Raw genomic sequence first — 26737 nt, 5'->3', positions numbered from 1 at the left:
GGGGCACAAGGTGATCTCGCCCAGGGCACCATTCAACTTAGAACCGCCACTGGACCTGACAATTAAAACCTTATACGTATTGCTTGTGGCATGCGTATTGTGACAAGATGTTTGCATGTGTGTATAAAAGCTTTTATATCATATCGTATTATTATTACTATTAATATTGTTGTTATTACTTCCCAGTGTCTCATTTACAGGTGTGCATCTGTGAATTTTTGCATGGCGTCAGCTGCGTCTCAGCTATGTGTGTTACGCACAGTTGGAGCAGCTCCTCAGTTCGCACTGAGCACAGTTAGCTTTGACGCTTAGCACACACACACACTCCTGCCCACAGAGAGAGAGAGCGAGAGCGAGAGAGGGAGAGAGAGAGAGATGTAGCTTCGTCGTCAGTCGACTCTGTGTTTCGCTTTCAGGGCCTATACAAGTAGCCAGGGAGGGGAGTGAAATAGTCGACGGGGCGGTGTATTCATTCAGTCGGCACCTCGCAGCGAAAAAGAACGACGAGGCGACTCAGATTGGAGCTAACGTTGGTTAGCCGCTAATGTTAGCCTGCCAGCGCCATGGTGAGTAACGTTAGCTCGTCTGTTACCTGTCACTAACTGTTACCGCTAGCCCATTAGCCGTGAAGGGGTGCAGCTGTGTTTTGGGGTTGTTGTTTTTTTTTCTTCAATTATATCATGTCTGTGTCGAGGCGTACCTTATATTTGTAGGGCCCGTGGGGGGGAAATGTTTTGTTAGCTGCCAACCTGTAAGCAGAGATTCAGCCCACCAGCCGGGGACCTGTGTAATCTACTCCAAGTGTATCAAAACCTTTTCGCCACAACTTGAAACAGCTCTTTGTAAACGGGTCTATACGTGTGTGGGATGTGAGCTGCTCATTCTTTCAAAGGCATAAATCACCCGCCGATGTCTGTCAAGGCCTTGTGCCATATATATATATAAATATATATATATTTATTTTTTACAAGTCTACACGCTTCAATTGTACTTTCCCCGAAGTGGCTTGGGGTTTTCTTCTAAGTGTCGTTTTTCAGTTCCTTGTCGGCAATCGCCGGCGTTTGGTTAGGTCAGGTTAGGGAAGTGTCTTCTTTTGCTTCGTGGTCGGTTTCTCCATCTAACATTTTTTTTGTCTAATCTATTGTAAAATAAATAATGACTGGACGTGCATTGATCTGTGGCAGAATTTTACAATGACAGCGACATTTCAGCATTCCAGACAGTCAACGCCTTGCTTTATAATTAACCTATTAATAGCTTTTATGTAGTGTAGTGTTACATCCTCGGACAAAGATCTTCTACTCGAAGACCAAACCTGGTAAACCAGTTGCTCCCACCACCCCTAAACTCAACACGAGTCCTTCATGGTGATAAAAATCTATCATGTTACTCAGCTGGAAGTTGCTCATTTGTATTGACACTTTCGAGCCGAGGTTGTGTAAATATTTACTAGAAAACTGTCTTATTATACAGCATGCTGTCTTTCTTTTTCATGCCATCTGTGTGGGGTCTGCATCCTAGTATAAATTGAAATTGGTTGCTTGATTTATTCAGCTGAGTCGATTCCCTTGCGTCACGTTTTGTTAAACAACAATTAAGTCGTTCCCATAAGGTCATAAAGGGAGACAAGCCTCTTCATTTATGACATTGAAACTCTGGTGACCTTGTTGGTTCTCTGTCCTGTGCCCAATTTGTTTATAACGGACGGCTTTCAAGGATCACTTCTTCCAGGAATGTAGGCAAATTTTGACTTTAACTCGGCACATTAGTCCTTGCGTCCGTGTCAATGAGGTCGTATTCGTGTTGGCTTTTTTTTTTTTTTGCGTGTGTGCTTCATTGGTTTTCACTGGCATGAACACAACTCCATGCTGTTTCTCAGCGAATGACTTATTCATTTCATACATGACTAATTCAGGGAACGTCTGTATGGTTGTTTTTGCCAGCTTTATTTTGCCTCGGCTGCGACCAAAAATAACCATGTGACATTTTCTTTAATTAGGTCCCGAGCTAAATATGTTCCCATTAAATAACCCAGGTTGTCTCTTTATTTTGGACACAACCATATTGTGTTTCAAGCCTATTATGTTATCTTATTAATAGCACTTTCCCTTTATTTCTTTCACGCTAATGCTGCAATTGTTTGCATTGTCAACCATTTAGACATGTAGACGTGTAGACCTTATGCACGTGTCTTATGTATTCTCAAATGTGATGAAGTCGACGTTTTCTTTTAATTAAAATCTTCCTATTTTTGAAGAACCAAACTTGGTGTTATATATCTAAGGGAACTGTAACTTTTGTAACTTTTTAAGTTAAGTGCCGGTCTGTTATTTATCAGTGCAACCTCAGTGGATATAATAAAATAGAGAGGTTTTACAAAAGAAATGATTGCTGTGACCCAGATCTCTCTCTTTTTTTTTCTTTTTTTTTTCTTGGAGCTGAAATGATGAATTTGATTACTTTTGCCTGCAGGCCCACAAGTGTATCCCATATGATGTAAGGCACATCCGCCCGTAGAGACTAAGATGTCTGAAGTTCAGGCCACAGTGGAGTTCTCTGTGGAGCTCCACAAGTTCTACAATGTGGACCTGTTCCAAAGAGGGTGAGTTTTATTTTATTGTTTCTGCAAATGTAATATTGTGTTCATACGTTGCCAACATATTCATGAACGCTGTACCAATAAGGTGTACACAGATATGTTTACCTTGCTAATACAAATAGCTCGGCTTCGACGGCGTTTGAAGGGAGTTGAAAAAGCTTTTGTAGTACAAGAGGACCGGGTTGTTCTCTCTTGAGTGTCCCAGGCAATCGGGGACAACAGTTGGTAATCTTGTTAAGACATTCAGGGCCTTCAGAAACAGTCTTTGTACTCGCAGCTTTGAAAATGCTTGTGTGAACTGTTTTACATATGCAAACCAAGCTTCTTTTTTTTTTTTTTTTTCCGTCTGTTACAATGTGATTATGGTTGATTTTCATTCAGCATGTAAAGTGGTTTGTGTCTGAGGTAAAGATCCAGCATTAAATGCTTTAACACAGCAATGTTTAAAAATTGCCCTGTAAACAACTTGTATAACTTGACAGAAATGCAGTGCAGTGCACCAGGTGGACTCGCTTTAGTTAAATTTGCATCTTGATTACCATAGCGCTGGAGGGATAGTAAAATTGTTGGTTAACTGAAACATAAAAATACTTGACTTTGCTAAGCTAATGTGTCATCAAACAAATCTTGGATAAACAAACACAGCTAATGTTTTTCTGACAAACGTTTTATAGTCAGACAGTTCTGTAAAGGATAATTGACTCGTACAACAGTCAACAACAGCCAATCAATGCAATTTTTGAGGTTGCAATGATTATTTTATCCCTCTATATTCAGTTTGATATTCGTTTTAGAAAATGGGATGAAATGAGTACATAATAAATAATTTGTTGCTGTATTGATCTCATATGGGGAAACTGTTTTTGACCCATCCATTCATTCATATTCTAGTGTGTACAATCGGAGCAGCGGGCTACTGCCTGCACAACAAAAATCTCAGATGTAAAGAAGAGATTACACAGGTGTGTTAAAACTAACAACATATAAACTCAGCTTTAAGTAAATGCAGCTAAGATTTCACCTTGAGTTTGTTGTTTCCTGCTTCCTGATATGATTCTAGTTGTTGCACTGTGGTGGATGCTTCCCTCCCTGATCCTCCCTAATCTTGTCAATTAAAGCAAAAACTTCACCCATCTAGCTATGTTTTTTTGTAAACATCTGGCATTTTTTACTCAAAACGGACACATTTCACGGAAAACTAAAAGGGGAAAACTTTATGCGTTGTTTAAACTGTACAGTTTCAGCGCTCGTGGAAAAGTCTTTTTTTACAGCAGCAGTGTAACGATACCTCGATGTGCTGAGATAAAAACTCCGGCTCAAAGCCCCTGACTCATCAGTGCTTTAAGAGCTCAGGTTTACTACATGAGTGACTGCTAAAGAAAGTGCCCATTATTCATTCATGAAAGGGTTAGTGTCCTTTTACAAGTGGAGGCAATTGGAGGTAACCTGCGCGGTTTGTTCGTCTTTCCCGGAGCTTCTGAAAATGTTCGGGGGCCGTGCTAGTTTTTCATATCTGGTCTCATTTTAAAAACACGTGTGTCCGTTTGCAGGTTCTACCAGATGCGTGCCAGTCTTAAGGTGCCGCCCCGCGTCCCACACAAAGTTGAGACCAGTCTTCTTCACCCGGGAGGTAAATTAAGAGGAGTACAGTTTAGTCAGTCACAAACATGGTCTTTAGTTTGAAGTGATCCAGATAAAACAGACACAAATTCAGATAAAAGTCATTCTTATACGTGAGGTATTCCATTTTCAGCTCTGAGATGTTAGCACATTATCAGGGAAAATGTGTGCACATTAGGTTTACTGATTGTTTAGCTGACTCAGAGCTAGTAGCAAACTGGTTTGTGTCATTCAGCCACTTCTCATTCTCTATATATCTCTCAGGCTTCGTGCATAGGCCTCAGCCCCTTAGCGACCACAATTTCTTCTTTTCTTCTTCTTTTTTTTGTTATAAATAAGCTGGAACATTCAGACAAGTGATAATTGTAGTGCTCAAAGGTTTATTAATCAGGCTGCATAAGAAACGGTGGCATATTGTGGATGACTTTGTGTTTTCGTCCAGGCTCCGACCTGGCGTTTCCAGCTTCAGTCCAGGACGACGTCATCTGCAGCAAAACGTTCCAAATCCTCTATAAGAACGAAGAGGTCGTAGTCAACGATGTCCTCCTCTTCAAAGTGATGATGCTGCTAGACGAGAAGAAGGTGAGTTTAAGAAAGAGCGGTGGATGGGTTTAATCTAAAATATTATCTGGTCTTATATTTTCATGTGATGTTACTTTTCTCTGTCTGCTTGTTGTAAAGTACCTGTGCATTAGATGCCAGTTCAGTTTAGTTTGACAGTAGAATATGGTCTGTATTGTAGGCTTTCTCAAATGGGTTTCTATTGTGTTTTTAGGTTATGTCCCATACTGTTGTGTGTGTAAAATGGTAAGACAAAGTAGTAAGTGTGGACAGTCTTTCTTTAACACACGTATGAACACAATTTCGAAATCCAGATCCATCTTCAATCAAAAGCAGCACATTTAGGAGCACGATGCACCTGCAAAATATTGTGGAAATTGGAACAAAGTGATTTTTCTTTTTTGAATATTTTGTGCTACTTTACAGTTAATTTGCTTCAAAAGCAAATGTGTTTTCTTTCTCTGTTCTAACTGAATGCGCTGGACAGTTTTGCACTGCAGGTGCTTCCTTGGGGCACAGGTCGCAACAACAAAGGACTTTGAAATGTATCAGATCATACAGAACTTGCGTATCAGCCCGAGACATCTCTCGCTTTCGCATGCAGGCTCTGAAGTCGTGTTTCATTATCCCCAGGTGGAAGAGTCCCTCAGTGACATGGATTTCCAGCTTTTGTTGGATTTATATTTCACAGATGGTGATTACACGTAAGTGTTGCGATATTTTAACTATACAGTGTGTGGTAAATTTGATATTTGCATATTCTATGTAAATGTGGCTCCTGTCCTTGTTATATCATTTCTACAGGCCAGATGATCCGGGAACGCTACAGAACATCAGTGGCCGCACACTTCGTTTGCACTTTAGCCTTCAGCGAGGCATCCACCAACACATCAATGTCATGTTTGACTACTTCCACCTATCTGTCATCTCTGTAGCTATCCATGCCTCTCTCGTGGCACTGCATCAGCCGCTTATTAGGTCAGATATGTTTCACACCAAAAAAGCTTTAAGTAAATAGTAGAACTGTTAAATTTGAACTTAAATTGAACATGACACAGGATTTTAGATTCTTGTGTTGATTACCTTGATCTTACACGTGTTTACCTAGTTTCCCTCGGCCTGTGAAGACCACATGGTTAAACCGCAACGCTCCAGCACAGAGCAAAGACTCTGTCATCCCGCCTCTGGAGAGCGTGGTGTTCGGCAGCAGTTATGTCAAGCAAGTATCACCAGATGTAAGTGAAACCCTTTCATAGCAACATAAATGTATTTGGAACTTTTGCTTTATGTATTTGTAGATGCTTGGAGCTATTTTACATCATATCATTTTACGAGTTGCCGCACTACAGTATGCTAAATTAAACACTGGCTCAAAATAAATGACTTTCATACACCTAAAAATACTTTGTGCAACTCTTTTGTCATCACAGATAAAAAAAAAAAAAAACGTAGTTGGAAAAAAGAGCCTGCCAGAAATAGTCTTTGATTAATACATGAACATAGTGTAATGGAGTGAGTGTTACGTTCTCTGAATTTAAAACACGAGTAGATACACAGGTCAGAAGAAAAAGAAACTATCAGATCAAGATCCCATTTACCCAGAAGTAATTTTCCTTCCCAGCTATAGCTTTTCTTGAGATGCCATAGTATCCCAGAGTCATTCAGGCACCAGAGGCACTTAACCTCATCGGTCCGTGATGCATCACTTACAGGCGGCTTTGAAATGACAAGCCATCGACCACTTTTCATTCCACTGCAGGGATTTATGAAGACGTAGCTATGAACCATTTACATGTACATATTCCATACACAATATGTCTAAAAGTAACTAGCAGCATTTATCAGTTTTTAAATATCAAAGTTATGCAAAACATGCCTCTTCATGACTATTATGACTGTTATGTAAGAATGGATTTGTTTTTGTTCCACTTTGTTCCACAGTTTCTGACCATTCATTTTGTAGCTTCAATGCAGAAAAATAATCTAAACCCATAACTTTTCACATCATGTTCCTGTGTGTGAGAGTGTGTGTGTTCTGATGGCAGGTCTTCAAGTCAAGAACAACATTATTATTGTTTCAACAAATTAAATCATTTATAATATCTGCTCTGTCTTTTTTTGTGATTTCCCAGGGCAGGACGTTCCTGGTGTCTGACCCCTGTTTGCAGCATGCTTTCAGTCTGCACCATAACCTTTGCTCCAATCTCCTAATGGCCTACCGGGGGCTCTTTGACTACTTTACGTCTATCACCAAGGACCTGCCCTCCTCCCATCGCATGGAACTCGGTATGCCACATTGTACCTTCACATCAGCTCGTATCAGAGCGGGGCCTTACTACAGGTTCTAAAGAAATAATATCCTAAACCCCCGACGTAAGATGTAGGGGAATCTTTGTTTTTGCACACTGTCTTTTTTTTAGTTGTACTTACAAGCACAAAGAAGAAGCACGTATTTGCAATATACTGTATATGTTATTCATTTTTGATGTGCACAATTTTTTTTTCTTTTCAGTATCTGTGTTTGTTGCATATCAGTTTGCTGTGATCTCATTTCATTTCATCAGATCCCCTCACATCACCACGTTCTACCCTTTCAAACAGATTACACAAGCAGAAAGTTGTTTTCAGGTTCTAACTAACAAATCTTAGTTCATTGTTTTTACAAAATCATACTTGCACTCACTAGAAAAGTCTCTTAACCAGTAGCCTAAAGCCCGACACAAATCACTGTTGTTACTAAAGCCCATCAAACCTAATCCTCGCAAGCGGACAGATATTAATCCATCCTAGACAACCAAGAAAGGTTAAATATCCCTATATGTGCAATCTTACTAGCCAAGCCCAGCATGCAAGTCCTATATGAGCGAGTACTCAGAAGACCCTATCCCCGAAGTCAAAGACACGTCTACATAGGTATGTCCCAACCCTTATCGTACCTCAAATCAACCTTCCTTTCTTTCCCTTTTTTCCTCTTCACTCAAGTTTCCTTCTTGTAGAAGACACCATTTTTCCTCTCCGTGAAAACTGAGATATATATTTATATATATATTCACCGTTCTTTCCGTCTGTATGACTAGGCTTTGGTCAAAGACTTTCATTGGTAGTGTAAAACTGGTTGGCCTGCTCTGGTCATGTCATATAAAAAGTCTTTCTGGAACTGCTGCTTTCTGACACAACTCTCTTATTCAGCATGTTCTGAAGTTTTCTGTATGATTCCTCGATGACTTACAATGATGAATCTTACCCATACTGCTTTTCTGCCTCCTTAGAGCAACTTGACTTAGAGGCCCGTCTAACTGAGTTATGTGAACAAGTCAAGGTAAGATCGGTTCATTTCTGTCTAATTTCCCCTGAGTGGCTGGTGAAGCGAATTATTTTTATTTATAGGAAGCAACTTGCAGGGCACATCAGCAAACTTGCATCACGACCAAGGGAGTTAACTTGGTAAATGATAGGGTGACGTGTGAAAGTAGCTGCCAAGCTAAAAAGTCTTTACTTAATAGAATTGCTCACGCTTGTTGAATTGCATGAATGATAGAAGCAGATGGAAGATTAGCTGGAGTTTGGGTGTGTGTGTGTGTGACATTGTATTTGTTTTATTTAGCAGGACAGAGCCCTTTGTTGACTTGAGGGAATAAAGTCTGTATACACTCTGCTAATATTGTATAGGTGCCTCCAAAACAGTTGTGACTTATCGTAGAATGGACATGGGCCATCTGAGGGTGTCCTGTGGTGTCTGGCTACAGAATTTCATTAATGAGCTCATTTGGGTCCTATTTGTTGAGGGCCTTGTGGGTCAGGATTGTTCCAGCGCATCCCACAGATGATTGATTAGTTTGGGATCTCTTGTATTTGGAGGCCAGGTCAACAGATCATTTTATTTTACCTTGTTCATAAACTGTTTTTGTGTGTGCATCCTGTTGGGGGTAGCTGCCATCAAGGAGTGTCATTACTATGGGGTGGGGGTACCTGGTCTGGCCTAGGTGGATCGGTACATGTTTAAGCAACATCCACATGAATGCCAGGTCCAGACGTTTCCCAACAGAATTGTATTGTTTCAAGATGATCAATGTTATTTACTTCTTCTGTTAGTGGTCATAATGTTATGCCTGATTGGTTTTATGTGTTTAATTACATCTAGGGGTATAGAATTATTGCATATGGCAGCTAAGCACTAAGTGAAAATGAGGTGCACAGAAAGCTTTAACTGGAGTTAAGGTTGATTTATTACACCAAGTTACTCAAAGTGTGTCAGCATATTCTGAGCGATTCTACTGAGTCCCACGTCCTGCTACAGAATTTGTCAGCACATTGGCAGGCAATGAGATGTTGCTTCATAGTTGATAGAATGCCATTTAAAAGCAGTTTTTAAAGCATTTTGCAATTGTGCAATTGTGTGAATGAGATAACCAGTCTTCAGGGTTTTCTCGAGTGCTGACATTTCAGCCCTCTTTAGATTATTGTGACAACTGAGAATATTTTGAAGAACTGTAATGACTTTTGACTGTGATTTTTTTTTTTGTAGATGATGATGGAGGTGGATTGTGCAAGTCAGGAAACTCTTACATGCTTTAGTGACTTGCACCTCATCTCCAAATATAGCCTTGTTATATTGGGTTAGACTGAGTCTGGAAAGGAAATAGGTTGAATTTATTTTTGTGACTTCAAATGAAACTGCTTTACATATCATCAAAACAAAGTGTCATTGTGTTATACTATGTTCAGAGAAATTTGCTAACTAGGGCCCCCTGTTGGCTGACTTGTGTCTTTGTACTTTTAGCAGAAAGCGGAGTCTCCTGACGAGCTAGCAGAACTAGTAAATATGAATCTGGCTCAGCTTTGCTCTCTGCTCATGGCTCTCTGGGGACAATTCCTGGAAGTTGTCTCCCTGCAGGAACATGTTGCTGCCCTACTAGCTATGGAGCACCATACACTAAGGGTGAGTTTAAAGTCTACAGACGTAAGCACCAAACTAGTTATTTTTCGACAATGATAAAACCTCCGTTGAATTTATGGAATCCTAATGTATATGTGGTGTTATCACAGGTGAGGCGGTTTGCTGAAGCTTTCTTTTGTCTCGAACATCCGAGACAATCTGCGCTGGCTTATCAGGAGCTGCAGTAAGTTGCACAGACATGTTTGCCTTGATTGCGGAATATAGTGACGCTTTCATCAAGTCTGGGCCAGTATTTGCTTGCTCCAAGTTATTTTTCTCTGTCTGACTTAATGTCTTCTTTCCTCCATCTGTCCCTCCATCAGTGCTCACAGTCACCAACAGATGACTAATGCTATAAAAAGCTCCAGCTATTTCTTGTCTTTGCCTCCACTTCCGGTGGAATGTGCAGACCTGGATGGAGATGTTAGCTCCCTGCCAATCATCTTTGAAGACAGATATCTGGATTCAATCACTGAAGGTCATTAACAGTATTGCTGCTCTGCTACTAGTACAAGATGTACATGTTCATTTTTAAACTAAATATATGCTCTTGTCTTTTTTTCCTTCAACTTGGTTTCATCCTGAAGATCGTGATGGGCCCTGGCTGGGAATGCACAATACAAGGACTGGCTCAGTTTCCAGTAAAACCGACAAGGCCAGTGCCAAAGACTACAGTGCAGCAGCTAGCCCTATACCTGAAACAAGATGCACCCCTATGGATAACCCCTGGCCAGACACCTTTGATCCTCCGCCTAAGTCCAAAGGCAAGTCAGTCAAACTAAAGAAAAATTCAAAGACTGAGAACTCCAAGAAATTGACAAGACAGGGCTCCAAGGATTCTGTGGTTTTGGTGGGCTATAAGAACCTCAAAGCTCCTTATGGCAACACCAGCACAAAGTACAAGGAAGGGGAACCGCCCCTTAACCAAGACGAGGAACGAGATACCTTGCAGGGGGACTCGAGTTATTTAAGGACTAATGTCAGTTCTTTTTTTGACTCTGTTGCCACATCAGCACTTTCTGGAGACCACGCTGATGAATCTGTCACGGATAACAGTGTAACTAATGCTGCTTGTCAAAAACATTTTTTTAAAACTCCTACCACCTCGGACGCGCAGAATAATCCTCAGGCTGGTACTGGGGCTTTTGCTGCATGCAACCAACCAATTCAAAAAGATCGGCAAGTTGACCACAGTGGCCCAAAGCTGCCCCAGTTGTTTGTAGGGGTCAAGCAAATTGAGGGGAAATCAAGTAACAAGGACCCATACCATGCTAATAAAGTAGTGGTTCCTCCAAACAGTCGGACTGATGGATCTTCTGGTAGTAATATTCCTGAGATCACTCAGACAAACCTTTGTGACTCGCAACAGCCTACGGTTGAATCTGTGTTTGAAAGGCCGGGAAAAGAAGCAGCGCAGCGTAGCCAGCCCAGTGCGGTTTCAATACAGGTAAAGAGCGATTGTATCAGACTGGCAGATGGACGACTCCCCAGCGTCTCATCTCGTCTCTCCGACTCGGGCATTGAGAGCGAACCCAGCTCATTTGCTACTCAGCTCGCTTTGGGACCGCAGACCTGCGTGGGACTTGGTGTCTCCGAATCAGGTATTGCAGCCCCGCAACCTGAGAGGGCTCTCCAGAGCCCCGCACCGCGACCTGTTCAGCAAAGCACGGTGCAAAAGCCCAGTGGGACGGGAGAAGTGATGTGCCCAGAAAGTACTAGTGCTGTTAGTGGAGTCCAGTCCTCTCTCACTTCCATCAACTCCTTGCCCTCAGATGATGAGGGTGAAGGTTCTTCCCGGGGCTCCAGTGGAGCAGAAGTCCGAGGCAGGAAGTCCAGTGTATTGGTGCAAGAGCAGAGTTTAGTCTTCTCTGGAGATATCGCTAAAACTGAAGTGGCCTGCAACCTTGATTCTAACGCAGGTGATTCCCAGATTTCCCAGGTGAAACTGGCCTTTGACACAGATGCAGACCCCAAATTAATAGGCATTTCTGAATTCGGACCAGCGGAAGCAGGCGGCTCTGGGACTGTTAAAGAATCCCGTAGTGAACCCCACACAGCTTGCCCCTCCAGCAACTCTGCCACCAGTAGCACTGACCTGGTGAAACGCGGGATGGTAGAGAACTACTTTGGCTCGTGCTCTAGCACAGACGTGTCTGAAATCAGCCCTGTGGAAACGTCTGCCATCACGCTGGGGATCCAGGCAGGACCACAGGTTGAGGAGGACGAGGACGAGACGGAGCATGAGATGATCGAAAACGGTTACTACGAGGAAGGTGACGGCTACGCTTTTGTGAACGGTGTTGCCGACGACGAGCAAACTGGGGTCGGGGACACATCAGCTCAAGAGACGAGTCTCTTGTTCGAACAGCTGGGCATTGGCTACCTCCATGAAACAAAGGATATATCAAAAGCTCCCATCTGCTCCAACGTAGCCTCCGGCAGTGCTGGATATAACTTGGGAAGACCTTCCTATTCCTCTACCTCCCTTTCTTCTAACCTGCAATGGTATGAATGTGCACCCACACCACAGATGAAAGCGTGAGTCATCCTTCAAAATATTTCTCAAATCTCCCGTAATGTTTTGCATAGATTTGTTGATTCAACACGGTACATGCAAATGAAACTTATTTCATTATAATTGTACAGGTTCATCAAGGCCAAGGAAGAGATGAAGCAGCTGAGGCTCCCTGGTTTCTTGTACAGCGAGGTGCCTGAGCTGGCATCCACTGTGCCCTATTTTAGCTTGGAGGAAGACGAAAGCTGTGAAGAAGGCATCCACCTCATAGTCTGTGTCCATGGGCTGGACGGTATGAGGTCCTCCATCAAAAAACTTCTGCAATAAATTAGGTTTTTTTTTTCCTTTTTAATGAATATACTGTTGCATTTCGTTCCCTTTATTGCTGCAGGAAACAGTGCTGATCTGAGACTGGTGAAAACTTATCTTGAGCTTGGACTGCCTGGTGCTCGTATAGACTTCCTCATGTCGGAGAGAAATCAAGTAAGGGAATAAGTCTTGAATCAGATAACCCAAGGTTACCCAATTTTTGATGTATTTTATTTTATTTATTTATTGGTACTAAAGGTGTCAGTTAGTAGCATCTATAGCAGTTTTGTTATTACTACCTTTGTATTTTTCTCATCTCTAGAATGATACCTTTGCTGACTTTGAGTCAATGACAGACCGACTACTGGACGAAATAGTCCAGTACATTCAAATATACAACCTCACAGTGTCCAAGATAAGGTAATGGGTTCCTTTCTATTCAAATGTCAGAATATTATGACAGAATAGTCATGTTTTACTGAATTCAAGGGTAAATTGACAATTAATAGCTGCAGTTGGTAATTAATAGCTGCATGATGGCATAAGTAATGATAAAACTGTCTGTGACACTGAGTATTGTACTCTCTCTGTTGAGAGTGTTTGTTGTTTGTTGTCATCTTTTATTTGCCGTGTCTCCTATCTGCAGCCAGACACATGACATGTGTATTAACTTTGTTGCAACAAATCAAAATTTTAATGCCAACAGTGGAGTGGGAGTCAGATTTGGGGAAGACAGTTTGCAACACAGGACTATGATTTGTGAATCACTCTGACAGAAATTTCAAGCACTGAGGATTTAAATAAGTTCCAAAGTGTTGAGAGTGATGGTGTTAGCTGTGTAGAAGTAGATATCAAATGAACCACTGACTCATACAGCTCAACATGGGGTAGGATGGGAGTCATTCTCCTGGAACTGGGATGATATAGCTCTTAAATCAGTTTGGGGTTTGGAGAGGAGTGTTTTTGTGGGAGTGAGCATTACAGGAGTGAACATTACTACAGCACCTTCTAATAATATACTGAAGCATATTTATTTTAGTGTTGCATGTCAATGACATTATCGGAGTTAAGTTTTGTTTAATATTTGTTCCCTTTTGTATTTGCAGCTTTGTTGGTCATTCTTTAGGGAACCTCATAGTTCGCTCAGTTCTTACCAGGCCCAGGTTCAAATGTTACCTCAGCAGGCTCCACACCTTCCTCTCCCTCTCTGGACCTCACCTGGGCACACTGTACAACAGCTCTGCTCTGGTTAATACAGGTGAACCTCAAAACATTTAACAGCTAACTGGTAGTTGCTTTAGTATGAAGGTGCGTCCACGCTCATTTCATCTCCTGTGTCGGTCCTGTTAAATAACTTTAACATTTTATTCCTAGGCCTTTGGTTCATGCAGAAGTGGAAAAAGTCAGGGTCACTCCTGCAGCTGACGTGCCGTGATCACTCAGATCCTCGCCAAACTTTCCTCTATAAGCTCAGCAAGAAATCTGGTTAGCTCTGCTGTTTCTACCGAATAATTTGGGCTGTGTATTTGGAAACACAAGATTGCCAGTGTAACTTTCCTATTGCTCTGTCTTTTTAAGGTCTGCAGTTTTTCAAGAATGTGGTGCTGGTGGGGTCACTGCAGGATCGCTACGTCCCGTATCATTCTGCTCGAATAGAAATGTGCAAAACTGCGTTGAAGGACAAACAATCAGGTGAGTGGAAGCAGGATCCCTCGTGGACACGCTGACATGACTTTTCAGGACAAGGTTGTTTTGGCTGATGAGGGTGATGGTCTGGTTTTAAATTGGAGAAAAGTGGGCAAGCAGAACAAGGCAGGTCCTAAGGGCTCTGACACACCAAGTCGCAGCGACAAAACAGATTTTTGCTGCTGCTTATCAGATGTGATTGAGATCTTCCCTTTCTCCCTGCTTCCTCATACTTTGACACTTTCGTCGGTTTCTTTTTCATTTCCTCGTGTGTCTATTACAAGACTGACACAAAGCAGTGTCGACTAAATTCACTTGCCTTAGGCGACAAACTAAGTGTTACACTGAAATGGTCTTGGGAATAGTGTCCGCTGTTCATCTTGTTTCTGTCTTGTCCGTACCAGGTCCTGTGTATGCAGAAATGATTGAGAACCTGCTGCTGCCGGTACTTCAGAACAAAGACTGTAATCTGGTGCGATATGATGTCATTCACGCCCTGCCCAACACAGCCAACTCCCTTATCGGCCGGGCTGCCCACATCGCTGTCCTCGATTCTGAGATCTTCCTGGAGAAGTTCTTCCTCGTTGCAGGCCTCAAGTTCTTTCAGTAGAGCTGTGGCAGAATCGTTTGGCTGGACAAGAGGAACTCGGCGCTAATACCTCACTACAACTAAATGGTATTCTGACCATGGTATACAGATTATCCCTTGTTTTGTTTTTTTGTTGTTGTTGTTTTTTTTTTAACAATTAATTTTACAAATTCATAAAATTCAAAATTCACATTGTTTTTCTTATTGCATTGTTTATATTTCAATCACAGTGGATATGGATTTTACCATTTTTATTTTTTCTACTACCATTTTTTTTTTTAACATTTTAATTTTTTTTTTCTGTGTTGGAAAATGTATTTCTCCGGCACATGGTATATTTTCAGTGTTAATTTATGTGTTATGTATGTACTTTTAATAATTTCACTCCAAGTTAATCAATTAATTTTTGATGCCGAACTGGAAATGTAGCTGCTACGAATATGAAATAGCCGTTTTGGTGAGCTGGCCCAAGTCAAGTCTGCACATACTGTCCTCACTGTTGCAAATGTTTTCCCACCAATATTAAGAGACACTGCATTAATTTGCACCACTACTACATTTTACAAGCTTTTGTACTGAAAATGGTCATTTGTACAAGTTACTTTTTTATCAAAGATTTTCCATCATTTTTAAAGGCAAAGACGATTACATTTGAAATAGGATTGTTGCTCAGACTTTGCAGCCTTGGCTTTGGTCTTAATACTTAATGCTGTTCCTTGACATTGCAGCATTCTGCACATTTACCCAGCCTGGTGTTGGGAGAGTAAAGCTTTGCCTACAACATAATGGCATTTTATTACAGGGGTTTAAGCAATGATCAAGCACATGTGGGTAGTAAGAACTTGTTGAGAGTATGTGGTTGATAATTTGGTGATTATTTATGTTTAAACTGGAAAGTATTGGTTGGGATTAAGAAATGTCTCTTGGACAGTTGTTTATATATCATCATACTCTACCATTAAATATGCATATTATGAAATAAGTTGCATGCCTTTTCTTTCTTCATTCTGCTCATTTCTAGATTTGGAGAGAAGATGTCACTCCTGAAGGTTCCGAGAACAATCCTCTGAAGTGCTCTCACATCACCTACTAATACAATGTTGTCTGACAAATGTGACTAAAAGATTTAAAAGTTTGAATTGATACTGTGGTGTCATTTTTTTCAGTAATTCCTCAGACATCTCATTTAGTTTTCAGCTTGTTTTTGCAATGGATCAAATCGCCCTGCAGGTGGCAGTGTCATCGCAAGGATTGTATGGAGTGTTTCTTAAGTAATTATGTATACATATTATTTCGTGTAGGTTTGGTCACTCCCATTAGGCTGTAGTTTATTTCACTAAATAGAGTAAATTGATCGTTTAATTTGAAAACAACTGTATTTTGCCATTGCAACATTTGTAAAGCAATTCACTGACAAATTATAAAGATTTAGACTTCAACTTAATCAGACATCTGACATGATTTGTTAACAGAAGATGATGGAAGATGAACTCCCTTTACTCCCTTTATACTGATGTGGCACAATTGATGGTGCCCTTGCACTCACACCACTGAATAGTGATGCTTTTATGTCATGCATATCTCCATGCCTTTATTGCCAAGAATAACACTTGGAGGCCACATTTTGTGCTTATTCTACTTCTAGAATTCCCCTTTTTAAACAGCCTTAGATGTGGTGATGAGTGGATTGTAGTGACTGCTGTTCCAGTCATCACGTATTTTCAGTCTTATAATGAGTCATCCAGCCTCTTTAAATGGTCTCCTTTCCGTTATAAATAAGGATTACTACACAAAGTTCACTGCCCCATTGATAAGCAGCATTTCATTCCCTTAGAGTGGGGTCATTAGAAATAAAGAAAAGCCCACATAATATAAACCAAAATACAAGAACACGACAAATTAAAACACAGGTGTCAAACACACGGCCCGTGGGGCAGAAGTGGCCCGCCAGAGGGTCTAATCTGGCCCACAGCATGCTGTATGAAAATTACATAGAAGACTGCACTTTTTTATGTCCCTATTTTGTCAACTGTTATAGTCAGAGAACACACCACTGAGACCCTTGACTCAACAGCAGACAGCACTGTGCTCAATGAAATGTAATTTAAAAAACACTAAAACAAATGGGGAAAACACATCTGGAGTTTATTTTCTTTTTCTTTTTTGTTTTTTTTGTTTTTTTCAGTTTATTACGATCTTATGTAACTGGTCGGGCCGCATGTGATCAAATTGGGCTGTATGTGACCCCCCGAACTTAAATGAGTTGACGCCCCTGAATTAAAAGATCTCACTGTTTACCAGAAATCACTGGAAGTTCCCATCGGTGGATCCAACCGTTTTCAACACTTGGACCTCTAATTAGCGCGGCTTACTATACTAGCTCAAAAATGGGGGTGTTCGTAGAGATTAATTGAATGTCACAACGGTGACATTCCCAAATTAACAAAGCAAGTCGTTTATTCGGTTAATTTAAACGCTAGATATATAACAAGTCATCAAACAAGATGTAAAAAATAATACTTAAGTAGTCTCGACAAGACTTAAGTCACAAAATCTCCCCCCCCCCACAACAATCGAAAATGGTATGCACCAATCGTGAAGGCTTCGGGGTGGTTGAACCAAAGCTCTGCTACAACACGCAATGTGGAGTGGGGTGAACCGGTGCCTTCGTCGCTTATGTCAGGTTTTTACACGGATAAGACAAAAAGACAAGAGTTTGAAAACGTTTTGAAGGGAACTGAGACTGACGCTTGGACTCATTCGCTTCTTGCATTGTGACAGTAAGTGTTTTACTACTTCATACCAAACTAACTATATTAGTGGTACGAGATAATGATGCACTTGTTGCACTGTTGTTGTGTAACTTTACAACCAGATCCGGGCATACACGTACTTTTCTTTTTTCTTATAGGGGATAAAGCAACAGTAGGTACTTTGAAACTGTTGTTTTAAACTTAAAATGATTTACCTCTGAATTGTTGCAAATAGAACAAAACTAACTAACTTCTAATGTTGCGTTATGTTGCCTTCAGTACTTTACAGGAGACCTGTAATGTTGTGTTTAATGTACCCCGGACATGTCTTTCATCCCGTTTTCTTCCGAAGAAAAAGTCTGTTTTTATTTCCAACATGAAAAACAAACAAACAAACCAAAAAACCTTGCTAATTCTCCACGTTTCGCAGTGGATGAGTGTAACCTGCGCTCCTCTGTTTATTCAAAAACAGTCATGGTTTTAGCGGGTAAAGGATCTTGGAGCTTGCACACTGCAGAGAGAGGATGTTGTTTTTTCCACCAGCCAGCAGTGTGCTCAGAAGAAGGGATTATAACAGTCTTGGAGAGGAATTAAAGCATGCAGATGGCTGCTCTCATGTGATGCCAGGTTTCACCCTGGTCAGCAACATTAGGGGATGGCTCAAGACGTCTGCCAGCACCGGTTTGGACTGATGGTAAACTTGTTCGGACGCTGTGACGACTATTGTAGCTTTCACGCAAAAAACACTCAATGTTGGAGTGGATTCACCTCTTCTTTGCTTCTTCGCTTTGTTCCGGGAAAGTGTTTGATTGCCTCATGCACTTGTCATCACAATTTCCAGTGCTACAAAGGAATGACAATTAACACATGTACATTGACATTCAACATTCACGTACAAAACGTGCTTGCTCCTTTTTTTGATGTTACGTGTACATTGCTTTCAAAGAGTTACAACTCCTTTTCTTACAAAGGCAAAATGACTCGTCCCTTTTGTTTATTGTCTTGAGTACGTGTGTTCCTTTATTGTCGTTCAGAGACTATTACATAAATGCCACACTATTGACATATAAGCTCACGTTTAAGTCCATTGTCCAACCAGGGAACTACAACACTCTTGTTATGGGTGCACGTTTTACATTAGATTAACTCCACATCTTAAAATGTTGACTATTTTACACACCGTCAGCTTGAAAATATAGTTCACTCTGTTGAGAGCTTGTATATATCGTGACTTTAAATGTACAGTTTAGATTGTCAGTGTCATAAATAAGTCAGATGTTCAGGCTACTGGATTTTCAGGTTTTGTTTTTTTTTTTTTTTTTATGCCCGTTTGCGCTGACACCCAGATATCAGCAGCGAGGCTGTGTTCGAACATGTCCTTAAATCATATTTGGTGAGACAAATATTTTCCACCGTGAGCCAAGAGCGTTTACCTTTGCAGTTCCCACAGTTCGTCTTGTGCACTGGCAGCGGCAGCTTTTCACAGTGTTTTGTGTTTTTGTGATTTAGTTTAATCATCTGGTGCTTTTAAATATTAGCGTGACTGGGACCAGACATAAAGACACAAGCACAACACAAAGAAACCTCGAAGTTTCTCATCGTTCCTGGTTGCTTGTTTTGTCAGGTGAAAACTACAAAAATATTTTCTTTTTACTTGACTGCGATTGGCACAAGAGCAGGCGGCTTCACTTCATTTGTTTTTTACTGGTTATTGTCCAGAGCGGGATTTAATGGGATCAGAGTCGGCGCACAGCAGTAATTAACCTGATTAATTGATTCTTAGACGTTAATCTGAGGAGCCTCGTACCAGCCGGGGCTTCGGGTCGGCAGAGTGAGGCAATTTTCAGGTGAACCTTGTTTGTTGGCAGCCGTCCCGCCTCCGTGATCATTCATGTTGCTGTGTTGAGCACAAGCTGCGATGATAGTTACATTCTATAACGGTGAGTTGCTGTACTTGGTAAGAAAACAGATGCACTAGGATTATCTGGTTGTTTCCAGGATCACGCCATGATAAGGTAATTGAATTTACCCCTTTTTGAAATTGTGCGTTGTCCAAGGGTTGGCAAATGGTTTCTGTCGAGATGGTTTATGTTTGGTTGATTTCTCTGGAAGATGATTCCATGCATGACGAGGAAACCTTTGGCCTCAGAATGGACATGTCCGTTTTGTGTTAATCTTGGTTGTGGGGGATAATGTGAGGCATCCACATGCTTATGTCTGAGAAGGGGATTGTTTTTTCTACGACTTATTGGCAACACACGAACGCAGTAATTCACATGTTACACAGCGGAGCCTGAAACATACGATTGACGTGGGGTATTTTGTTGAATTTCTTGTAGTTCGGAGGAGTTGATTATTTCCTCACCCACATGCTTATCTCACTCTGATGTCATCTGTCTTTTTAGATTCGATATGGAGGAGCTACTCTGGGACCGATAACAAGTAAAGGATAGGCGGGAAAAAAACGGAAAGCATTTCAACACAAAGAGAAAACTTTCCACAGACCAACGCAAAACATCATGTCCACCTCAATAAAGCAGGAGAGAACCATATGTGTTCTCCTCCCCAACAAAGACCAGCTGGACATCACTGTCGGGGTGGGTGTTTCATATATCTCAAGGTGTTCTTAGTCCTGCTTATTACTACGGCGTTTTGGTTGCATCGTTTAATTTTGTAAATGGCGTGTGTGTTGAATTTGCGCGTCTTTGCTTTCTTTCGCCTGTTCCAGCTAAAGTCCACGGCGCAGGATGTTTTTAATCGAGTGTCAGAAATTCTTGGAATCAAGGAGCTGCACTTCTTTGGCCTCACGGTGGTGAAAGGTAAGTTCATTCCTCACTGACTCGTCAGCCCGTTAAAATCAAAGGACTCTTCACATCAGACAGCGTTAAACAGAGCAAAAAATATAATAAGGTGGTAGGAAACACACCATTTTGTTTATCATCATGATAACGGTTTACTGATTTAATAATGGAGACACCATTTCAACCAAAAAGCCATTTGACTAAAACAAAACAAAGCAACATCATTCCGCCCTCCCAGTCTGCATAATTAAACGGTGTAAGCCACTTCAACCACTGTGCAGAGTTCTGAACTGTTGTATTTCGTAGTGTTGTACAAATACGCCGAAATGCCTCGGTAATCTTGTGTGGCTCGCCACTTGAACAAGCAGCCTTTTGTTTTTGTGGTGTTGGTTCAGCGATCACTTAGGCCTGGATTCCTGCAATATTAACTTCATTAAGCCTGGAATGCACCCTTGCATTCCTCTGCTTCACTGAGGAGGGATGGATTGATGATGGGAAGAGGAGGGTGGGAGTGGATTTGGGAAAAAAAAAAAAAAAGAAGTCGGGGGGTGGGGGGGCTCGTCATGAATCGGGCTGCGTTGCTCAACTCAAAGGGTTCAAAGACGAATGAGAGGCGAAGGAGTTGCGGTGAGTCAGAGTGAGAGAGAAACGGGCAGAAAGAAAGAAAAGATATATGGTTAAATTTAAAGTTGTGAAACAGCCTCGTGAGCACGACTTGGCTATACAAAGTTGAACAAAAGAGATAAGGTGGATCAAATAAAAAAAAATGCCTGTGTCATGAGTCGTAGGATTAGCCCCAGGGTGATACCCCATCCTCACTCACAGCACACGTTGAAATCAGCCGACCACAGAAATTCACATTAACATTAACATAAAGCTTTAAAAATACAGAGGCCATGTTGCGTTGCAATTAGAAAACAGATAAGTTAACGTCAGCGTTGTCGTCACAGCTTCCTGCTAGCCTCGTTCACAAATGGAAGAACAAGGGCTTTTTTCTTTCACCCCAGTGAATCCCATTGTCGGACAAATTTCACGCTTGGCTTCATTATTGTTTTGTTTGCTTACCAACTGCCTCCTTGTCTCTCCTCATCCCAGACAATGAGCACATATTTTTAGACATGGATGAAAAACTGACAAAATACTTTCCTAAGGAGTGGAGGCAAGATGCAGTAAAGGTAAGGCAGCTTTGAGTTTTGAGCAACAAACTTTTACTCGTGTTATTTAGTTCATCGGGAGGTACAGTCCGGGGGCCTACACGCCTCAACTTACCGTGACAAAAAGAAGATAATACACATCACACTAATCTGACGTGTCTCTTTCCACAGGGAGTACACAAGAGACCGCTGCCTCTATTACTCTGCCTCAAAGTGCAGTACTACGTAGAGAATGGTAGACTCCTTTGGTATGTTCTTTTCACTACTAGCTTCTTTTTATTTAATTGATAGATTGCTCTTTTGTGAACTTTTGAAAACCTGATGTTTTTTTTTCTTGGTGTTTTTGGTACCAGCGAACGGAAGGCAAGGCGCCTATATTACTCTGACTTGCGGGAACGGGTTCTTCGCTCTGAATGCCGTCAGCAGGAGGAGGTGTACTTCCAGCTGGCAGGCTACGCTCTACAGGCTGACCTCGGTGACCACCCTCTGCCTAGCGAGGGTATGGAGGTCACCCCTTATTTTGAACCTAAGGAGTACTTCCCCCCCTGGGTAGGAGTCACAGTGTGGCAGCAACATTTAAAAGCATTCAAGCAAAGAGTTTTACTCTTTAAGGGGATGTGGCGTTGATATTTATTTCTTCCTTTTTGCAGATTATAGCTAAACGTGGCGTGAACTATCTGCTCTGCCATGGGCCCAAGGTGCATCAGGAGCTGTGGGGCATGTCTTCCCGAGACGCCACTCTCCTCTTCATCAGGGAGTCGTGTCAGCTGGAGGACGTACCCGTCACGTTTTACAGATTGCAAAAGGTGTGTTTGGCTGTCGTGGCTTTAGAGTGGCAGTGGGAGTAGATTTCTGTCCCAGTTTCTGTCTGACGACGCCTGTTGCCTGGTGGTAACAGCAAATGCTTTTGGTACTACTAAGTCACAGGTATCTGTCTGTGGGCGGTAAAACGGATAAGTTCCCTGTTACGTTTCAAACTGATCCACCGCCATAAAACGATCTCCGGTGTCGTGTTCCAAAGACTCGTTTATGGTGGACGATGGCACTAAGTGCTAAGTTCAACGACACGGGATTTGCTGTGACGTCCTCCTGATAAAAGCCAGTTTTGGTTTTCATTCTGTGTTCATATCCAGATATGTGAGTGAAGAGATTAAACACAATTTATTATAGTAAAAATATTGAACATTGCGGTGTTTTCATCATTGTGCTACCCCATTTGGCAATAGATAGCGACATAACAGACATTTATTTATTAGATAAATATCTTTAAACTCTATAATTGTTTTTATAGCTCATACTGTGCTGCAGTCTGTTTATTTTAATAAATAATGCTGTATGATGATTATTTAAGCTGCTAGTTAATTTAAGTTGTTTTCTCCATTCTGTGCATGTTTCTTCCCTCGAAAAGAAATCCAGTCTTTCACAGCACAAATACTGTTAGTTTCTCTTCATCTGAACTGTATCGGACAAATGTATGCAGGTCAATTATGTAACCCTCAGTCTATTCCAGTTTCTTGTCCTCCCCTTTTTCATAATCACTCAAGCGCTGAGTAATAATTTGAAGGCCGGCCCATCTGTTGCGTAACGTGCTATCACTTTAAACTTGTTTTCGGCACCGGCTCAGTGTTTCCTAGTGAACCGGGAGCGAGGCTTAACTGTGAAATTGCTGTCTTATCTGAGCCGCTCAGATGCCTTTCTGACATCTCATCATTCGTTTGTCCAGGACAAAAAGGAGGAGAGGGGTACGGCGCTGCTTGGCCTGACCCTGCGAGGAATGCAGGTTTATCAGGTGCGTGCATGTGCGGGTGTGTTATTGATGTGCGGTGTGTACGTCAACACGTGCGTAAAAGACTAGAGAATCTGTGTTTGCGCACAGGTTCTGTCTTTGTGTTTTTTTTTTTTTTTTTATAGCCCTATAACAGCTCTGACTGGATGTGTGAGGAATGTGTGGGATTGCCACCAACAGCAGTCCATCAGGAGATAGGAGCTGTCTGCCATGCCTGTCAGTTGTTTGATCTGTCCATCAGGGGCCATCTGGGGGGGATTAGCTCTCCAGGCCTGGCTGATTTTAAAAGCCAACAGACCGTGATATACCTCAAGAAGCACTTGGCCTCTTCAGAGTCCAGATGGCTCCAAAAAGACAATTGATTATTGATCACTGATGTTAAAATACATCTAAGTAGATTAGACATCCAGAAATCTGTATTGTTTTTTTTTTTTGTTTTTTTTAATTGAGTGTGTTTTGTGTTCATAGGAGGTGAACAATGTGCGACAGCTGCTGTATGACTTCCCCTGGTCAAATGTTGGACGTCTTACCTTCCTGGTACGAACGCCGCTCATTTCCATTCCCTGTTACTATTAAGTGGAATTGTTGTAATTATTTAATGGGCATTAGCTCTGTTCCCTTTGTATAATATGTGGTTTCTTCCAGGGAAAGAAATTCGAGATCCAGCCAGATGGCTTGCCATCAGCCAGGAAGCTGGTTTACTACACGGGATCGTCGTTCCGCTCGCGCCACCTCCTCTTGCACCTGAGCAGCAGCCACCAGCTCTACCTCAGCCTTCAGCCTGCCCTGAAACACCTCCGCCAGCTGGAGGAGAGCAAAGGTAGGGGAGGAGGAAGGAAAAAGGAGCATATTGATCTTGATTTCACTGCAAATCAAAAAACACAAAACATTGTTCTTGCTTATTGGAAAAAAATAGGTGCTGTATTTCATATTTTTTTTTAAATCTAAATCAGTTTTACAATGAATACTGTTGGCCCTTCTGTATAAACACAAGGAAACCCTGACAACAGCTTTGTAGTGTCTGGCAGTGCACCCTAGAACTAGTATCCTTGGCAAATATTCAGTATTTTAAATCAACTAACATCTGCCGTTGATTTTCTTTTGTTTGATACACGTTTTCTCCGTTTTTAGAAAAGAAGTGTTACAGAGAGTCGTACATCAGCGACGACCTGGATCTGGACCCGCAGGGCAGTGAAAGCAGCCCTGGTCTGTCCAGACACTCCACCAGCAGCTCTGGAATCGAAGCAGATGCACGACAGCACAGCATCAATGCAGAGATGGTCTCCATGGAGGAGGAAGGGCAACAGCAAACGGAGAAATGTTTCAGCTCGGCGACCAGTCAAGGCAGCTCCTGCACCTCTGGGTTCGACACGGGCAGCAAGGCTCGAATAGAAGATGAAGAAGAAGAAGAAGGTGAGAAAAAGCATAAACAGGAAATTGTGTTCATCTCAGTATATATTTGTTTTTTGGAGTAAATGGATGCTTTATTTGCTAAATGACACAGACAGCAGCTGTGTTGTGTATTGATTAGTGGTTTACTTCTTTGAGCTGTCTATACCTTACGTTTAAATAAGTAGGTAGTAGTCCAGATATATGGTGGTAATAGAATATGAAATACAGATTTAAATGATAATATCATAAAATATGTTTATTTTGCACGATAATATGCATCCCTTTTTAAATGTGTATGTGGCTGCAGCAGATGCATTTTCTTTAGCAATCAGAAGTCTAAAATTTTTTTTTTTTCCAGAGATCCTCACCTGTGTGGAAGCTCTTGTAGATGATCCCGATGAGATGTTCCAGTTGGCTGATCTCCTTGAAGGAGTGTCAGTAGATGGTGCAGAATTTTCCCCAGAGATTCACTCACCTGCAGGTATAAATAAACAAACTGTCCTCATCCAGACATTGCATACCAAAAAGCTCTTTTTATCGTCATTGAAAACATTGACTTATAGAATCATGTTGGCTCCACAGACAGCGAAGGGTGTCCTTCAGACAGTCATCATGATGCTGGGAAACTATATGACAAGGATGTGTTAAAACAGGTCAGTCATCTATTTGCTTTCCTTTTATTTATTTTATTTTATTATCCTTCTCTAGTGTTTATCTTTCCCTTTTTGACTCTGTTCCAGATGTTGAAACCTAAAACGCAAGTTTGCGTGGATCGACACAGCCACAGTCTCGATGACGTTCGTCTGTTCCTGCCCCCGGCACCCCTGGGGTTGATACTGCCACCTGATTCCTCCCACAGCTACACCTATGGGCTCCCAGACGCCTCAACAAACACAAAGGCCTCTGTCAACAACAGTTATTACCCCCATTTGCACTGCCAACCCAAACCTTCCTTCTACGGCCGTAGGTCTACCAACTGCCTCTCCCTGGACATGCTGGATGATGAACAGTTCCTGGAACTCATACTCTGAATATTTCAAGTTCAGATGAACACACAATTGAACTTACAGGTCGTCAACACATGACTGTCTCGTTGTTTTCCGTGATGGTGGATGAGTTTACTTTTACAAATTGCAGAGAGACATTGTTGAAAATGGCCGGATCCTGCATTCTTCTTCCAAAAGCTGTGGATTAGATGAGAGAGATCTAATTCAGCAACATTACAGTTAGCGAACGGAGCATATTTATTAATGTTTTATGTTGTGTACATATTACTTGCACTATTTTATTACATTTAAACATGTTTAATCAAAGTTATTGTCGGTTGTAATGTTCAACGTCAGAGGCATGAAATTTGGCAGTAATGGATGCTGCAGTTGTGTGCAGCGTTAACCTAATTTACTTGCCATTAGCCTTGTTATGTATGCAAACATTTCCTTGTTTTATTCAGGAGAAACTTCAAAAGCCATGGTGCTCATGTCTGTGCTCCTGTATACCTTTTATCACCCTCTTTAAAAATGTATATATTTTATAATCCACAGTTTTTATAGTGTTCTCTGACATGCTTTTCTTATTAGTCTTGTGCAGCAATGTGCTGTAGCTACTAATGTTGAAAATTTAACCGCTCTGCAGCAGGCAGTGCATTCATCCAAAGCTGCCCCATTCAATACTGTACTGCAGCTGTCCTAATTACAACAGAAAAGTATTATTTGTGAAGCACTATTTCTGTAACCAGCGAGTATACAATGAATTTGCAGTATTTTTTTATGTAACTCCTGAGCAAAAATTCCATCTCCTTCTCCCCCCTCATTGATTGTTTGTTACAATTTTGTACATAATACCTTTTATTCAACATGTGGTCAACACTAATAGATGTCAGTCATTAAACATGGAAAAACGATCACATGGTGCCGATAATGTACACTGATCAGACATAACATTATGACCACCTTCCTAATATTGTGTAGGTCTCCTTTGTGCCTCCAGAGCAGTTGTGATTCATCGGGGAATAGACGTGGGTCTTCTCAGGACGTCCT

At 41.5% G+C, this 26737-nt stretch overlaps 2 protein-coding genes across 7 annotated transcripts; both read left to right on the top strand.

Moving 5' to 3' along the window:
• Nucleotides 1-246: 246 nt before the first annotated feature.
• fam135a (family with sequence similarity 135 member A) lies at nucleotides 247-15958 on the top strand. Of its 5 annotated transcripts, XR_007114001.1 has the most exons (22): nucleotides 247-566; nucleotides 2473-2602; nucleotides 4150-4229; nucleotides 4662-4801; nucleotides 5414-5484; nucleotides 5585-5758; nucleotides 5889-6015; nucleotides 6913-7066; nucleotides 7616-7693; nucleotides 8050-8099; nucleotides 9561-9719; nucleotides 9827-9900; nucleotides 10040-10194; nucleotides 10304-12254; nucleotides 12363-12523; nucleotides 12623-12714; nucleotides 12863-12960; nucleotides 13647-13798; nucleotides 13915-14025; nucleotides 14119-14232; nucleotides 14631-14902; nucleotides 15837-15958. XR_007114001.1 is itself a non-coding variant. In XM_047603298.1 (21 exons), exons 2-21 carry the CDS (start codon nucleotides 2526-2528, stop codon nucleotides 14834-14836), a joined length of 4221 nt encoding a protein of 1406 aa, XP_047459254.1. In that variant the 5' UTR covers nucleotides 249-566; nucleotides 2473-2525; the 3' UTR covers nucleotides 14837-15958. The 5 variants fall into 5 exon arrangements, 4 of the variants coding, with proteins under 4 accessions (XP_047459254.1, XP_047459253.1, XP_047459257.1 ...); XM_047603298.1 differs by having other exon boundaries at nucleotides 249-566; nucleotides 9564-9719; nucleotides 14631-15958; XM_047603297.1 differs by having other exon boundaries at nucleotides 250-566; nucleotides 14631-15958.
• Nucleotides 15959-17433: 1475 nt separating this feature from the next.
• Nucleotides 17434-26606, top strand: zgc:172136 (uncharacterized protein LOC566376 homolog). 2 transcript variants are annotated; one of them, XM_047603984.1, is made up of 14 exons: nucleotides 17434-17595; nucleotides 19974-20165; nucleotides 20297-20387; nucleotides 21465-21544; nucleotides 21695-21771; nucleotides 21877-22072; nucleotides 22174-22329; nucleotides 23247-23312; nucleotides 23778-23846; nucleotides 23955-24129; nucleotides 24441-24717; nucleotides 25058-25182; nucleotides 25284-25354; nucleotides 25442-26606. In XM_047603984.1, exons 2-14 carry the CDS (start codon nucleotides 20088-20090, stop codon nucleotides 25730-25732), a joined length of 1752 nt encoding a protein of 583 aa, XP_047459940.1. In that variant the 5' UTR covers nucleotides 17434-17595; nucleotides 19974-20087; the 3' UTR covers nucleotides 25733-26606. The 2 variants fall into 2 exon arrangements, with proteins under 2 accessions (XP_047459940.1, XP_047459939.1); XM_047603983.1 differs by having other exon boundaries at nucleotides 24441-24722; nucleotides 25060-25182.
• Nucleotides 26607-26737: the final 131 nt, after the last annotated feature.

This window comes from Mugil cephalus, chromosome 13 (assembly GCF_022458985.1).
Source record: "Mugil cephalus isolate CIBA_MC_2020 chromosome 13, CIBA_Mcephalus_1.1, whole genome shotgun sequence".
Taxonomy (NCBI): domain Eukaryota; kingdom Metazoa; phylum Chordata; class Actinopteri; order Mugiliformes; family Mugilidae; genus Mugil; species Mugil cephalus.
This window is presented reverse-complemented; position numbering and strand designations above follow the sequence as displayed.